The 17,677-nt window shown below is 38.8% G+C and overlaps 1 protein-coding gene across 8 annotated transcripts in view; it reads left to right on the forward strand.

Annotated features, from left to right (window-relative positions):
* The window catches only part of UNC79 (unc-79 homolog, NALCN channel complex subunit), a 253,057-nt gene that overhangs the window by 167,000 nt on the left and 68,380 nt on the right, over positions 1-17,677 (forward strand). For 4 of the 8 annotated variants that reach the window (XM_057539170.1, XM_057539172.1, XM_057539171.1 and 1 more), the window contains 6 exons: positions 1,681-1,967; positions 4,886-5,068; positions 5,647-5,809; positions 8,277-8,426; positions 9,011-10,228; positions 15,672-15,779. In XM_057539170.1, coding sequence (XP_057395153.1) covers positions 1,681-1,967; positions 4,886-5,068; positions 5,647-5,809; positions 8,277-8,426; positions 9,011-10,228; positions 15,672-15,779 — 2,109 coding nt within the window. The remainder of the gene's footprint in view (positions 1-1,680; positions 1,968-4,885; positions 5,069-5,646; positions 5,810-8,276; positions 8,427-9,010; positions 10,229-15,671; positions 15,780-17,677) is intronic. The other 4 variants (XM_057539173.1, XM_057539175.1, XM_057539176.1 and 1 more) reach the window with 2 other exon arrangements.

Below are 17,677 nucleotides of genomic sequence, written 5' to 3' on the forward strand. Positions count from 1 at the left end.
GTTAAAACTTCTCTAAAGTACATTGCATACATTTATTCCTTCATGAACAGACTCTATGAGACCGAAAAATGTTGTTAATGTCCGAGGGTCATATTGAAGTTTGTTAGATGGTTTCCCCTATACTAGAGGTTCTTCGACTTAGTTGATTCTGCTGCCTCTTCACTCATTGACAACTATCCCATCTCAGTGTATCACTTTTGAACAGATCAACATTCTTCTGATCATCTGGGGAAAGCTAGACAACCAAGCATGTAACCTTATGTGCAGTTCTAAACTAGTAAATTCGGAATTTGACATTACCTTCATGCCACTGCTTCAGAGAAAGTGTTTAGGCTTGAGACAGCTAATTTCTGTGGTCCCCAGGAAACATTTCTTCTATCTTGCTTCTCTTGGCTGGTCCTAGAAGATTGAGATTTTTGCCAAATTAGTTGAGGCGTTAAAGGATATAAATTACTACCTAGCTCTTGGTTGTGTCCTGCATGCCATAATTAAAATGGATAGAATCAAAGTTTGGTTTGTAATGATTTGTAACCAAAGCTTGTCATCATTTAGAACGTTTCCTCTCAGGATGAGAGATGAGAATGCTGGTGTGTGGGTCTAACCCACCAGGCAAAAACTTTGTTTCCAATTTAGAAATTCTCATGTTGCTTGTCAAAGGAAGGACAAGAATGCATATAGGGTATTTTGAATAAGGCCCAAAACATAAACATAAATATGGAAGAGCAAACCTCACTCTTCCTTCCCTCAAAGTCCTAAACTAAACCAGATCAGAAAAGGCAGAAAACAAGGGGAGACAGGGTATAATTTCTGACCTTGAGAAATAACAGAGAAAGTCAATGTCAGGGACCTACTCAGATATAATTATTTGTTAGGTTAAGAGTAAGTCAAGGGCTAAGATATTTTTTCTTTCCATGTGAACTTTCAGCTCACCTTCATGTGGTGTTTTTCTCTGTTTTTAAAAATTCATGCTTCTTTCTTTCGGTCTGTGCCCTCCCACCCCTTATATGTTTCTCATTACATACAGCAGGGCTTATAATTTGCTATTTCTAATTTTGACTATATCATTCAGAGTACACACTGCTAATATCTTAGGATTTGGAGAAGAGAACTTTTCTTTTTGCATCAGCTGATATTTGAACATAACTGAATTGAGATTATAATTTAAACAAAATAACTCAATGGATGTTTTAGTTGCTCAGTAGATTTTAGGAAAATGATTTTTGTGGTTATTCTTACACGCTTATTTTACAAAGCTGGAAGGGAAACTTCTCTTTATTAGTGAGGATAAAACTTTGCCAAGATATTCAAAAATTTGCTAAGTGCAAAGTTTGTGTAGGTATTTGTCTTGCTGTTTGAAGATAACTTTGCTTTATAGTGTCCCCTTTTTTTTTGCATTCCCTTATTCTTCCCAAATGACTTGGGAAGTAATTCCCAAGTAATTCTTATTCTTATTCTTCCCAAATTACTTGGTCGTTGTAATTTCCACCCTGGGACCAGTGCTTTGCTCAGTAGGCCATATTGTGCCTTTAAGTTTGTCTAGAACAGACCTTTAAATATTTAGAGGCTTTGTTGATATAAAGAATGAAATAGGGTGCTATGGTGCTTCAGTGATCAGTGAGATTTTAGTGTAAACTTACCTGTGGGGGAACCACCCACCGATGGCCTTTCTTGTACTGACAGGCCAACAATCCCCTGAGAATGACAACACCATCAAGGACCTGCTCCCCGAAGACGCTGGGATCGACCACCAGACAGTGCACCAGCTGATTACAGTGCTCATGAAGTTCATGGCCAAGGATGAGAGCAGCGCCGAGTCAGACATCAGCAGCGCCAAGGCCTTCAACACGGTCAAGCGGCACCTGTATGTCTTACTTGGCTACGACCAGCAGGAAGGTTGCTTCATGATTGCGCCTCAAAAAATGCGCCTGTCAACTTGTTTTAATGCGTTTATTGCAGGAATTGCCCAAGTAAGTGTAAGCTTTCAGGAGTCATGCCGTTAGGCTTTTAGTACAAACAAGTCATTAAATTCCATTTAGCTGACATTGGTTGAGTGTAAAGTTTTGCACAAGTTACTTTATTAGGCAGGGGTACGTGGAGGACATCAACAGCCTGACATCATAAAGGGAGTTGGGGATTTTGGGGGGGTAAAATATACAGAAAACTTAGCATTTTAATCTTTTTTTTTTTTAGCATCTTTATTGGAGTATAATTGCTTTACAGTGGTGTGTTAGTTTCTACTTTATAACAAAGTGAATCAGCTATACGTATACATATATCCCCATATCTCTTCCCTCTTGCATCTCCCTCCCTCCCACCCTCCCTATCCCACCCCTCTAGGTGGTCACAAAGCACCGAGCTTTTCTCCCTGTGCTATGCGGCTGCTTCCCACTAGCTATCTATTTTACATTTGGTAGTATATATAAGTCCATGCCACTCTCTCACTTTGTCCCAGCTTACCCTTCCCCCTTCCCGTGTCAAGTCCATTCTCTAGTAGGTCTGCGTCTTTATTCCCGTCCTGCCCCTAGGTTCTTCATAACCTTTTTTTTTTTTTTTTTAGAGTCCATATATATGTGTTAGCATATGGTATTTGTTTTTCTCTTTCTGACTTACTTCACTCTGACAGACTCTAGGTCCACCTCAACTATCCCATCTCAGTGTATCCACCTCACTACAAATAACTCAATTTCGTTTCTTTTTATGGCTGAGTAATATTCCATTGTCATTTTAATCATTTTTAAGAGTACAGTTCAGCGGCAGTAAGTATATTCGCATTGTTAGGTAACCATCACCACTATCCATCTCTAGAACTTTTTCATCATCCTAAACTGAAACTCTACCCATTAAACAATAAAGGAGTGTGGAATTTTTGTTTGTAGGTTATTTTTTTTTAATAAATTTATTTATTTATTTATTTATTTTGACTGTGTTGGGTCTTCGTCTCTGCGCGAGGGCCTTCTCCAGTTGCGGCGAGTGGGGGCCACTCTTCATCGCGGTGCGCGGGCCTCTCACTGCCTCTCCCGTTGCGAAGCACAGGCTCCAGACGCACAGGCTCAGTAGTTGTGGCTCACGGGCCTAGCCGCTCCGCGGCATGTGGGATCTTCCCAGACCGGGGCACGAACCTGTGTCCCCTGCATTGGCAGGCAAATTCTTAACCACTGTGCCACCAGGGAAGCCCTATTTTTTTTTTAAATCGTTTTCCTATTTGGGCTTCAAGTGGAGAGTTGAGTTAACCATCCAACTTACTTCATGTCTCCTTATCATCATTGGCTTTTTTCATGTTTCTCTGCTACTTCTAACTGCTGTATTATACATCATGGTATACATTTTCCATGATTTAACTATCCATTCCCCCAGTGATGGACACTTATATTGCTTCCAACTCCTCACCACTCCATACAGATCAGCAATGAACATTCTGTACGTGCACCTTATTCACCAATGTGAGAATTCCTTTGGGATATGGGTCCAGAAGCAGACGTAACAGATCATTGGGTATATATATGCCTAATTTGACCAGTGCTACAAATCTCACTGTCCGAAATGGCTGTCCCAATCTGCAAAGGGTGTAGAACTTGGGGCTAGAGAGAAATGGATATGAATTTCAGCTCTGCCACTGTTATTAACTGTTAAGCATCCTTGCTTCTTTGCTCACTGGTAATAGATTTTTGGGGGAAAGATTAGAGACAACATATTGCAAGCGCCTTAATCAGTGCCTATCTCATGGTAGGAACTCAGTGATGGTAGCTGTTATTATTTAGCTCAAATAGATCATTAATATAATGAACACAGAGAAGCAAAGGGGGAGCAATATGTATGCCTCTTGCTGGTGTTGATAACTAGATGGATCATCCCTAATACTCAGCTGTCTATGATGGAGAGAGAATACATCATTTCAGATACCAAACTTTACCTCCCTTCCTCCCTCACTTCTCTCTTTCTATATTCACGTTATGCATATTTATTTTAGATATATAAGAAAAAAATTAAAATGCAAATCTCCAGGAAACCCATGACAAATATAACTTACTAACATTTTGGTGTATGTCGCTGGCTCCAGATTTACATACATTCATATATACATGCATACATACATATGTGTGTATATGTGCACATATTTTTTATAATAATGGGATCATTTATGCATACTGATATATATATATGTGGCTGATGTGTATATGAATATGTATATATATACATATATGTATCTTTTAAACCTAAAATTTATTATGAAGTTCATATCACGTAAATAAATTTGTACCATGTTCCATTTAATGGCTACACAGTATTCTGTTGTCATATAAACAATCTTTTATTTAATTCCATATTGTTGAATATGGAGGTTGTTTTCAATTTGCGGTGGCTATAATGCTGGATATCTTTATGCATACATCTGGGAATGCCTGTCAGATTATTTCCTTAGGATATATTTAATTGCTGTATTAGAGGCTATGTGCTTTTTCCTACTTCTGAATACATGTTTCTAAATTGCTCTCCTGAAACGTATTGAGAAATACTCTTGCCAGTGGTGTCTGAGAATGCCCATTTCCCTACATAATTACCAATACTATGTGTTTTCATTGATTCTAGTTTAATTCTAGTTAATAGTTTAATAGGACATTTTAAAAGATAAAATTTATTTTCAACAGATAATTAAGTAGATAAATTAAATAAGTAAGTAGATTAAAACTATTTAAGTTACAAGTTTTTAAATTTCTTGTGAGGTTGGACTTTTCCCCCTCTATGTGTACTGGCCATTACTATTACTATTTTGTGAGATACCTGTAAAATATTTCGCCCGTGTTTTGATGATTCAAAGTTTTCCTTTTGGCTTATAAATGTTCTTTATAGTTTTCCTTCAGTTATTACGTTTTTTTTCCTATTTCAGGTTATGGACTATAACATTAATTTGGGAAAACACCTTCTCCCCTTGGTGGTTCAGGTGCTCAAATACTGCTCTTGTCCTCAACTGCGGCATTATTTCCAACAGCCGCCTCGTTGTTCTCTCTGGTCCCTAAAACCTCACATCCGGCAGATGTGGTTGAAGGCCTTGCTTGTCATCCTTTACAAGGTGAGTTGCTGTAGTCACTCATTTTTTGGGTGGAATGATTCTCTTAGAGAGAACATTTAAGAGATCTTTGTAGGATAGCAATTTGACCTTCAGAGGAAGATGCATGATACACAATTAGTGTCGAGAAGTAAAGAGCCATTGGAATGAAAATAGAAATGTAGACCATGCCAGTGTATACTCCAAAATGCTTAAAGCAAAATCTGATGAATATTGATCAATAATCTCTCCTTAATGCTCAGAACCTCATATTTTATCTATGTATTAATTATTATGTCAGAAAACAAGAGAACTATTTAAAATTGTATTCATACACCAAATGTTTATGCCAGGTAATTTTCTTGAAAGGAATTATAACTACAAAATGGCATGCGTTGCCATCCATGATTTGGTGCAAGAGGAAGGGAATACAGTCCCTTGTCAAAATAAGGCCATGATAAGAATTTATGTTTCTGCTTTTCTATATTTTTCTTTTTATTATACCCAGAAGAGACTGAGAAAAATATCTAGCAAGATCAAGTGGAAAAACTTACCCTTCAAAATAACCATTTATATTTTTCTCCCTCCATTTCATTGAGCAGTATCCATACCGAGACTGTGATATCAGCAAGGTTCTGCTGCATCTGATTCACATAACAGTCAATACACTCAATGCACAGTATCATAGCTGCAAGCCCCATGCCACGGCAGGACCTTTGTACAGTGACAACAGTAACATAAGCAGATACAGCGAAAAAGAAAAAGGTACTTTACATATCTCAATTCTATCTCAAACTTAGCTTGCATACGTAATACATTTCTGGACAATGTTTTTCTTAGATGATAGAGGAGCCCCCCCAGATATCATTCTGGAGTCAAAAAATGACCTACTGCTTCATTAATTTTCCAACTTTCCCATGAATGTTGCTGCTTTCATTATTTAAAATGAACACTCAAGAGAAATAATTGATATGCTTCTAAAGCCCCCTTCATAAGAAATCGTGTTTTGTAAAAAAAATTGTCTGCTGTTTAGTTAAGGAGGCTTTGTAAACCTTTTCCTACATGTAGGAAACATCTTGCTTTGGACTGTGAAGTAAATCTTGGTTGGTACTCAGTGGAGCCATAATCTTGTCCATCTCTTGTTTGCTCCTGACCTTGTGCTCATAGATTTGAATGGAGTCTAAATTTGCTGAAGTGCTTTTTCCTAGCCTCCTTATTCAATAAGAATTAATTTCAAGCAACTGAAATGAAACATTTTTGCTGCATAGGTTTAAATTATTTCCAGTATCAACACTCTTTATATTGATAGCTTTTCTGCAAAGGAGGCAGTAGAATGAAACTTTAGATAAACTTCCAGCCTGGATGTTTTCAGGTGAGAGCTGAAGAGCCAAGGTGTGTGTCTTTAGTGCATGTCACAGGGTGACTAGACTCGTAAAAGGTGACAAGATCAATCCAGTCCTGGGAGAAAGCCAAGTGCCCCATGGCCCTTTGTGGTGTTAATAGATTCCTTTTTGGTGGGACTGCTCTGGAAATGTCTGGATAGGAGGGATTGGACCCAGTGTTCCACTGTTCATTTATTGCCAAAAGGTCCAAGAGCCTAGGTTGGCCAGAGATAGAGCTGTCAGAACTAAGTTCATTAAGTTCTGGTACCATTCAGATCCTTCCTGAAGAATATCTTAGGTCCTAGTTTCTGGGAAATTAGACAGATTCAGTTGAACTATAGATGTCATCAATGTGGGCTCAGTATTTGGGCCAATCCCAGATGAACCTTTCTGGATGGGAGGAGCCATCTTGAAGTCTTTCCATCTCTCTCATTCAGTACATTTTGAGAATTATTTCAAAGTTATGTAAGGGAAGTTACACAATGATTTCTTCGAAAAACTGTATTTTTCAAAGGAGAGTATTTTTAAAAAGGAAATAAATAAAACAGATCATTGTGTTGATAGGCTTCCTCATCATCGCAGAAGTTCACTGGGAGTTTTGTATCCATTTTGATCATTAACGCTTATTTTTTTATTCGACCAAAAAGATTATTATGATTACTTTGTCTAACATCTACTGCTTCAAATTTCATTAACTTATAGAATCTTGTGTTTTAAGACAGGATCGGTCCTTAAAACTTAAGCCTATGCTTGTACTCCCCTTATACTCAAGAAATCTTAAATAATCATAATCACACCTGAGGCTCATTTTGCCAGATAGGTAGATATAAATATAGGCCAAATACTATGATTTCAATGATGTTCAACTTGAAGAGTAGGTTGATTCCATTTACTGTGGTATTAAATGCATTTTTGTAGCCTTTTCTCTTGCTGCTTTGTACATGGCTTCGGCTTTTCTAAAGGATGCAAGCAGAAAATTTATTAAGTGGACTTCATGGGTTGCAAAATAGCAACCTTTTCCTCATTACTGTGTTTTTGGGTTTCTCTTTGATTTAAAAGTAGCCAAATGTGGCTAGAAGAGAACATAGAAACAAGCTTGATAGGCCCCTGAGTGACTAGTTTGTTTATGGAGGCTCATGACCATAAGAGTCAAAGATTCTTTCTGGGATTCGTAATAGCTACCTGTGGCAAACTCTTACTGTAATATGGGGAAATGTTGTTTTCTGTTTTCTTTTTCCTTTGTTTACTCTATCAGTCCATAATCATTTGTGGAGCTTTTGAGATGACCAGTGGCTTTTCTGAGCTTTTTCTGTGCGTTGTGTGTTTCATTGCCAAATGTAGAGTACAGTATTTTGCATTGACAAAGTTTAAGGTGCATGTACTGTTAGGCTGTGTCTATGCCAGTTCTCAAATCCCAGGAAGGCATATATTTTTGGAAGGGGCAACAGCCACTCATTTTGTTTAATTTTCTTTTGCCAAATTAGCCTGAAAATTCACCAAAAGCAGGCACATTTAAGGAGTGTCCCAGATTCTTGACATGTATTGGTTATCTGGTTTTAAGTACATTGGAAAAGTTTTCCCATGAAGGTCCTATTGGAATATCGAGATGCCTCTCTTGAAAATGCTGCCCACTGTGACGTGGAGTATGAGAGGCAAACTTGTAGCAGTTGCTGTGTTCAACGTATGAATAATTTGACACCTGAATGAAATGCCAAGCCAGGCTAGACTTGGGCTGGTTTAGAACCACCCCAGACTGTGTTCCATAATGCTTTCAATGAAATGCTTGTGTAGATACAGCCTAAGAGAGAATAACCTCTTAAGTGTAATTTTGACTTTCTCTCCCCAATTAGAAGAAGATAGTGTTTTTGATGAATCTGATATTCATGATACACCTACTGGACCCTGCAATAAAGAGTCTCAAACTTTTTTTGCAAGATTGAAAAGGATAGGCGGCAGCAAAATGGTGAAATATCAGCCGGTTGAGATGAATATTCAGAGAAGTATGAATTTTTTCCTCTTAGTAATTTTATGCAGAAATGTTGTACTCTACCGTTTTTTGGGGGTGAAATCTTAATTTTATTATGTTACTACACATTTTTAATACCGTTGATTTGATATATATGTATGCACAACCAGTATATATATATATATGCTCTTATATATATACGTGAATTGACAGGTACATCATTAACGTCATGATCGTCTTAGAGGGCCATTGCTTGATTTGATTTGTTGCAAAATGTTTGCTTCTCTTCCACACAATTTGAATAAAGTTTCCTAGATCCGCCTCAGCCAAAAGCGATCCCCTCTCCTGTGCACAAATGAACAGAGCTGAGGAATTATCCCAAAGCCTGATTTCAGAAATAAGATCTTAAACTGCCTTTTGGGGTTCTCTCATTCCAAAGTTTTCTGGTTTTTGCAACTAGAACGAACCTTATGAAAATTTGGCCAGGAAGTCAGTTTTACCTTCTGGTAGAGCTGGGATTATGATTATGGTTGATGCCAATTGTATGCCCAAGTTTGAGGGGAAGAGAAAGGTGAAATCTCCAAGTAAAATAGTACTAGCTTTTTCTGTTTTAATCAGGTGAAATAGAACTGGCTGAATATAGAGAGACGGGTGCATTACAAGACAACATTCTACACTGTGTGAGAGAAGAAAGCATTCAGAAAAAAAAGCTGCGCTCTTTAAAACAAAAATCTCTTGATATAGGGAATGCAGACTCCCTCTTGTTTACACTAGATGAGCACCGTAGGAAGTCCTGCATAGACCGGTGTGACATAGACAAGCCTCCAGCCCAAGCTGCTTATTTCATGCAAAGACAGCATGACCATGGACGGTCTAGACAGAATTCTGCTACGAGGCCTGACAATGCCGAAATCCCCGAGAACCCGGCTATGGAAGGTTTTCAAGAAGCTCGGAGGCCTGTAATACCAGAAGTTAGGTTAAACTGCATGGAGACATTTGAGGTGAAAGTGGACTCCCCAATAAAGACTGCTCCCAAAGAGGATTTAGATCTGATAGATTTGTCCTCAGATTCAACATCTGGGCCTGAAAAGCGCTCTATGCTCTCAACATCGGACAGCGACTCCCTTGTGTTTGAACCTCTTCCCCCTCTCCGAATAGTAGAGAGTGATGAAGAGGAGACCATGGACCAAGGGGACGATGGTACCTCTGGTAAGGATGCTGCTTCCTCTCCCTCCATCCGCAACCACCCCTCTGTCCTCAGCCTCAGTACGACGCCCCTCGTGCAAGTAAGTGTGGAAGACTGTTCCAAAGACTTTTCTTCTAAGGACTCAGGAAATAACCAGTCAGTAGATGACAGGGACTCCCCTCTCATAGCTCTGGAAGACCCCACAGACTCCGAAGAATTATCAAAGCCTGAGGAGCTGCAAGAGTTTTCCTGTGGCAGCCCGCTCACGCTTAAGCAAAAACGAGACCTCCTTCAGAAGATGCTTGCTCTCCCTGAGATGTCACTGGACGATAACCCTGAGCCCAGCACCGAGGATGGGAAGTCTGGTGGGCTGATGCCAAGTTCAGGGGCAAAAACTGTCCTCCTCAAAGTCCCTGAAGATTCGGAGAATCCGATGGAAAGTGAGAAGCCGGACGCCAGTGCTGAATCAGACGCAGAACAGAACCCTGAAAGGAAGGCAGAAGAGGAGGGAGCTGAGGAATCTGAATTTAAGATTCAGATTGTCCCCAGGCAGAGGAAACAGAGGAAGATTGCGGTCAGTGCCATCCAGAGAGAGTACCTTGACATTTCCTTCAACATTCTAGACAAATTGGGAGATCAGAAAGATCCAGGTGAGCGCGTCTCTCTTCTTTCTCCCAGCCTTAACGTTCAAGTTTCTGCATTTTACTTGTTAGGGTCTTGGCACTGATATGCATCAAACTCTCAATTTTATAATGTCAAGGAATGACATTATAATTGCTTCATTATCACTCTGAACCCTTCCTGCTTACTGGAGTGTGTTGGATTCAGATGTGGTTCTATTGGCTCCATAAATGTTTCTGTATTGGTTGTTTCTAAACTCTGCACTCAATTCTTGATCATCCTTGACAACAAGAGGCAATGATTAATTCATATCAAGACATCCCAAGTATCATTTTTGTTTTCCTCAAACAGCAAAAGTCATTCATTGAACTCTTATTGCTTTCTGTTTTTTCCTGCTATAGTTTAGTGAATTATGATACAGCTAAAATATCATGAAGGGCTAAAATAAAGCAAAGAGTGCTTGGAATGATTAAGAATTGACTGTATAATCATTTAGGGTCTATACTGATTACATATTCTAAGCAAATATCAGCAGTCTGGCAGACATTGTGTGCCCTCAGGAACCAAAAACAGCCCAGTTACAACCTAGACTCTAATCCATGGTCACCAGTTGATGGTGAAGTTGTTATAGTATGAGCACTTCCTGCCTCAAATGCCGTTTCTTGTGTTTCCTTGGAGGCACTGTTTCCAAGAAAGATTAACTTGAAAAAGTGACAAGCTGATAGCCCACCTCATCCTAAAACACAGTTCTCTGCTCTGTTATTAATACTGATCAGAATGTTTCTTCATTTCTCAGCCCATATTTTTAAAAAAAAACAAAAAGTATGTGAATCTCTAGAAAAAATGGGATTGGCCAGGGATGATTATTTTAGTAGATTCATAGACTACAGAACATTGAGCACTGGCAAAAATCTTGGGGACCTCTAGTATAATCCCTCATTTCCTGTAAGAGGACGCTGACACTCTGGGGAGGTGATGTGCTCCGCCCCAGGTCACACAGCACTCCTCCCCCTACTGCATAACAAAAGCAACTCCTGAGAGAAGGGCTCAGCCCTTTTATTTGCCTCGGGCATTTCCTGAGCTTTCCAGTCTTTCTCTGCCTCATAGGACAGAGCTGTGTACCTCCGAGGGGCTCTGTAAAAACTGGTCAAATGAACATTAATGTATTTGGAAAAGGTCATGCTCCAGCCAGGCAGGGGGAAGAAAAAGATTCTCATAATAACAAGAAAGTGTAAGAAGGTTTCTAGGGAAACTGGGACACCTTTTTATTATTTGGAGCCAAGAAAATTGTTGCATATAGATGGAGCGAAGCACTGACCTAGAAACTACAGAGGTCTACAGGTGGGTATATAAGAAACCATATAAGGTCTGTAGGGTGGGTATATAAGAAACTATATGAGGTCAATAGGGTGGGTATATATGATATATAGGTTGTATATAGGTTGTGGTATGTATGTTTGTGTGTGTGTGTTGCCTTCTTTATTCATCCTTATGTCAGGTTGTTCCCCAGGCTACCAGGGAGGAGATTGGTATTATATTAATATATTTGTTACCAGAGCAAGAAGGAAAGTATCTGACAATTAAGATGATATGTATTTAAAATTTTTATAATATAGGTTATACTGTCATAATCGTTTTATATCGGCGTAGTGTCCCACCTGCCACAGACATGCAGAGCTACCCTTCCTTGCTGAGTGTTGGAAGGAGGGCCATGTGCTCAGAGTAAGACTCAGGCTTCCCCAGACCTTCTTGCCTCTATCAGTGGTAGTCAAGGGAGGCCCAGACTCACAGCCTTGCCATTGCTAATTGGCTTGAGTCTACCAAGTCTAATGGCATTGTGTACTTTCCTTCTGTTCATGTCAGTCCCTGCAAGAAGCCCCAGATCACCCTTCGTCTCTCTCACTCTAATTTCCATAAGGCCTTGCACATCTCCTGTCCAGATCCTTTCTCCCACCTTATCGCAATTCCTGAAACTTTTCCTCCATCAGAAATTCATGGTCCTTCATGTGCTCTGTTTCCTTTCCCTTCTTAGTCTAATGGAAACCCAGCTCTTCTCTGAAGAAGAGTGTCCTTGGACTAGGGCCAGGGTGTAGGCATCTTCCTTGCTCATCATTTCCCCCTTCAGACCATTCCCACCTTGTCTTTAAAAACACCCAGCTCTGAATCTCACATTACTTACCCTGACTTTCTCATTTATTGACAATTTTAATTCCTGGCTCGTTTTACTCTTTCCTAAACTATTCCTGTCTTAATTCTTGTTGATTTCAGTATTAATACACATAGTACAGTGTCTTAGTACAGTGTTTTCTGCCACTCTGGCTTCTCAGTTCCTCGACTTCGTCTTCCCCAGAGACTTTTTTTTTTTCATCTTCCACCCTCACTCAGTTACTTATTCCTATGGTCATATTACAGAACTTGTTATTATTAATAACTGCAGCCTGTGCATGGTGTCAGTCCAATGTCTCCTATTCTCTGACATATAACAATAAGCATTTATTGCATTCAAGGGCTATTGGCTATCTGCAGATGAGCTAATCTAGGCTGGACTGTGTGGCCAGCCTCCTCCTGGGACCCATGAAGCCTGGAAATATTTTTCTTAGGGTGATGGAAGAGGCACAAGAGAGCAAGCCCCGTTGCACAGGAGCTTTGCAAGCCTTTGGTCATGTTATGCCTGCAAACATTCCATGAGCCAAAGCAAATCACCTGGCTGGAGCCAAAGTCAAGAGGGGAAATACACTCTGCCTCTTTAGTGGGAGGAAATTTTAAGTTACATGGCAACGGTCATTGATTCAGAGAGGAGTGAAGAATTGGGGCCTCATCTGCCAAAAATTGCATGGGACATACTCATACTAAAAAATTTTCTGTTGTTTATCCCAAATTAAATTTTAACTGGGTGTCCTCTTTTATCTGGCCACCTTAATCTACCTTGAAAATCTACCCCTTCTCACCATCTCCCCTGCTTCCACCCTGGTCTGAGCCATTAACGTCTCTCATGTGGATCAGCTGCGATAGCCTCCTAACTGGGCTCCTGCCTTTTACTCATATTGCCTTCGTATCTTCCCAACGCAGCAGCCACCGTGATCCTTTAAAACATGAGATTAGACCGTTACTCCGCTTAAAACCCTCCACTGGCTCCCATTTCTTTCATAGTAAAAAGTCAAGTCCTTTAAATTCCTAAAATGCTTTACGTGGTCCTGATTCTCATTAGTTCTCTGACTTCATTTTGCATGGTTCTCTCCACATTTCTTCTATTCAGCCACAGTGGCCTCCTGCCATTTTTTGAACACTCCTTACATTTTCTTACCTCGGGGCCTTTGCACCGGCTGGTCCCTCAGCCTGAAGCTGTCTTCTCCAGATACCTGCCTGGTTCCCTCTCTCATTTCTTTTAATTCTCTGTTCAAACATCAGGTTCCCCATGAGGCCTGGACCACACCCCACCTTTCCACCCCTACTTGGCATCTTAGAATCACTTTCTCTGCTCTGTTTCTCTTCTATAAAGAATTATTCTTCTAATATATAATAAGTTATTTACTTTTATGTATGTTAATTATTGTCTGTCTGTCCCCACTGTTCTCTCAAAGGCAAGAAATTTTCTCTGGTTTATTCTTTGATTGTATCCCAAGTACCTAGTAGAGTGGTGGCAAATATTTGATGAATGAATGAATCAATAACATGACATTTTCTTCACATCAGTATAAAAAATTGAATAGAAAAATTTTAAGCTAAGTGTATAGCTCTATTCAAATATTTGTTGTCTTAAACTGTATACAAATGGAAGGCTTCATAAAATGATTTAGGACTGAGCAAAAATTGCCTGGCTTAAAGAATCCTGGTACACTAATGATTATTAATAACTATCTTACAGTTATGACGTTTCTTTAAAATTAAAGATACCAAGGATTTTAATAAGTGTATCGAGACTCTAAAAGTCTCAATAATCTGTTAAAGAATTCTTGTCTTTAAGCTTTCTTGTTCTACATTATCGGTGGAATTATTATGCCATAGTAGCAGCAAATGTAAAACAGAAGCAGATAAGGGAAAGACAGGTAATTATGCATGTTTTAAACTTGTGGTTTGTGGAGAATACCTAAGAGAAAAGCAATAGCTTAATCTTTAATATCTTAATGACTAAGGAATTTTAAATGGGTAGTTATTTTTATGCTTTATTTGGAGAGTTTGGGAAACACGTAACAGTTATACTTTTTTTGTTACCAAGAAAGTATTCATCTGGCAAATGTATCTATTCAGAAAGACCTCTGAGAACCAAAAATAGATGTTCCAAAATCAGTGCTTAAAAGCTTTTCTCCTCAGCCCTCACCTAGGATCTATTTTACTTTGATTTCTGACAGTTTAATAAGTTTAATGATCACCCAATAGTAGAATAGCATCTGCATACTTATATTGTATGTATGTGTGAATGTATGGTGACTTGTTCTGTGGCAAGAAAAACAATTGATAACATGAAAAGGAGGAGACAGATATAATGAAGCTTAAGAACTTGAAGCCATTTAGGGTGGACATGTTATAATCATAGAAGCCCATAGTGGTAATTCCAGGCTGCTCATTGAGTTCAATATACAGTGAGTGTTGCTTAAGATGTCAAGGAAGTTTATAAAAAGTTTTAGGGGTTTGCCATGATAAACCATTAAACTTTTCAAAAAGCTTTAAAGGATAATCTTTACCGAGAATAATGTGGGACAGCTTGTTTCCCCTTATTCATAGATTAAAAAGACAATATTATATGCAGAAAATATTTTACCTTAGATGCATTTGTCAACAGCAGAAGCAAATGATACAAGTCTTTCTTGCTCAACTAATAAAATCGAAAATCTGAGTTATTGGTAAGTAATTATTCCAAGTTAGATACAGTCCCTGCTCTGAAATTACTTATGATTTAGCAAAGGTTGTAGACAGGTAAACAGACAATTACATTGTGGCGTGTTCATTTTGGTACAGGTTAGGACAGGGTGCTCTGGGATTGCATAAGAGGGTCACATGATTCCGTTTTTTGTTTGAATCTGGGGGTGGGGGTCCTGGATGCCTTTCTGGAGGAGGAAGTGTCTATATAAATTGAGATGTAAGTGATGAGTAGGAAATTGCCAGCCAAAGGCGGAGTGGTGGAATGATATAGGTGGATCAACTGTAGGTGTCTTTGGGTTTCGTATGAAAAGAAATTCAGTTCTGGAAAGGTCCAAGGATACGTGATATGAGCGTGCCGAGCTCTAGCTTGGTAATTGTGCTGTCGTTAATCTCTGAGACGCATAGCAACACATGCAGAGTGTAATGTGGAAGCAACTCCCACGGAACTTTGAAACCAGTGTGTATGTGATTCCATTAAAGTAGTTAGTAGGGCCAGAAAGTATATAATGATTTGAATGGGAGAATTGAGCAAGAGGGGAAAATATATGAAAAAGGTTCTTGAACTTGCTTTTAATCAATGTCCTGAGTTTTAAATAATATTTCTGTTTGTAGATCCCGCTACTAAAGGACTTTCAACTTTGGAAATGCCACGAGAATCCTCATCTGCCCCTACATTAGAAGCAGGTGTGCCAGAAACAAGTAGCCATTCTTCAATATCAAGTAAGATTTCCTTTGGTGATCATTTCACCTGTACATTGATTTGGAACATTATCTGCTGCATTGTTTTCAATTTTCACACTCTTGGTATTGTTTTTTTCTTTTTTTTTTTAACGTTGTGTTAGCTTCCTAGGTAACACTATGTTGTATGTTCTCAGAGACCCTGAGACATAGGCCCACTTTTGTCAGCATCTCAAGTGTTTGATAAATCAGTACAGTTACTGATAGGCCAAGAATCCTAATTTGTTAAGGTATAATCACTGGATAATTCAATAAAATAAGTATTATGTTTGACTAGCCTAAACATAAAGCATGGAACTGGTTTTGGGACAAGTGAGAAACATTGTCTGTGACAGAATTTTACATGAAACACCTTTGTTTAATTTGCATCACCTCCATCATTGACAAAATTTTTATCTAAGTTATCATCAAATAAATGTATCAGATATATCATGATCCCAAAGTTATTATTGAATGTAGCGCGTTTGGATCGGAAAATTAAAATGGCATGAAATATTACTGGATCTACTGGAGGCAACTATTCAGTATTTTGAAACTGCCTTGTTTGTTGGGTCCTATATTTTGCCCATGAGGAGCTTGAGTTCCATTGAGGTGAAAATAAGGGTGTCCACTTGGCTCAGTGGAGTCAATTAAAAGACTTTAGCATGGGAAATTCTCAGTAGGAATCAGATACAAACAGTGGTGCAACTTCTGCAAACCCTTGTCATCTGTGCTGGTATATTTTGTGTTCCATGTGGCCACTGCCTCAAGGGCTAGTGAATTTTCCTTTGACAGTCTTTTGAAATAAAGATGACCCTGAAAACCAGATAAAGATCTTAACTTAAATGCTGGACTGGTAGTATGGAATGACATCATCATCTTCATCATTCATTTATTCATGCTTTCATTCATTCAGCAACTATTTATTAAGTGTCTGCTGAGTGCCAGGCACTGTGCTTGGTACTGGTAATCAAAGGTGAATAAATAAGACACCCTTGTTCTCCAGTCATTTACAGAAATAATAGTAATAATTGCTACCAATTATTTGACACCATGTTCCAGGCACCGTGCTAAGTGGTTTACACACATTGCTATTTTATTAAATCCTCGCATCAGCACTGCATGGCAGATATTATTGACCCAGTTTTAAAGAAACAGAGGTTCAGAGAGGCTAAGTGACTTGCCTAAAGTCATACGGCTATTAAGTGATAGAGACAGGAATTGATGCTAGGTCTGTTTGGTTTTTCAAGCCCATGGTGTTTTTTAGTATACCACACTGCCTTAGACTAATTCAAATTCAGTTATAATAGAGATTACAGAAATTCTAAGAAAGCATTTTCAAGTAACAGTTATTTGCCCTTTTGGCAGCAAAGAAAAACGCCTCATTCTGAATCTAATTGTTCTTCGTTTATCACAAAAAATCTGTTTTATAACATGAAAAATGCCCATTTTTAAGTCCACATACTAAAATCATGAAAGTGTGTCTTCTCCTAATTTGCATGAGTCATCTGAAAAAAAGTGAATTATAGTTAGAATTCCAAGTTGGATATAATTTGAGATAGGATGACAAGTCAGTTTGACTTCAGTGCTAGTTACATGTATCATAAAATAAATGTATCAATGAATCATGATCCTGAAGTCATGATTGAATCTAGCCCTTTCGGATTCGGCATAGTGCATCATTAAATTTCCACCTTCCTCCTTCTCTCCATTTAAAGCATGTATGAGATAGCTCTTGGTGGTGTGTTCTTAGAGACATAATGCCAGGTGCTTTACACACTGAGCTAAACATTAAGGGACTTTACTCTCAGGGAATTCTTCTGTCTTTAAAAAAATACTGAGGACTGGAGAAATTAACCAATCACTAGAGGTTTTTAACCCTTCTTTGATTTTGTCTGATA

Source organism: Balaenoptera acutorostrata (genome assembly GCF_949987535.1).
Source record: "Balaenoptera acutorostrata chromosome 3 unlocalized genomic scaffold, mBalAcu1.1 SUPER_3_unloc_1, whole genome shotgun sequence".
Classification (NCBI taxonomy): Eukaryota; Metazoa; Chordata; class Mammalia; order Artiodactyla; family Balaenopteridae; genus Balaenoptera; species Balaenoptera acutorostrata.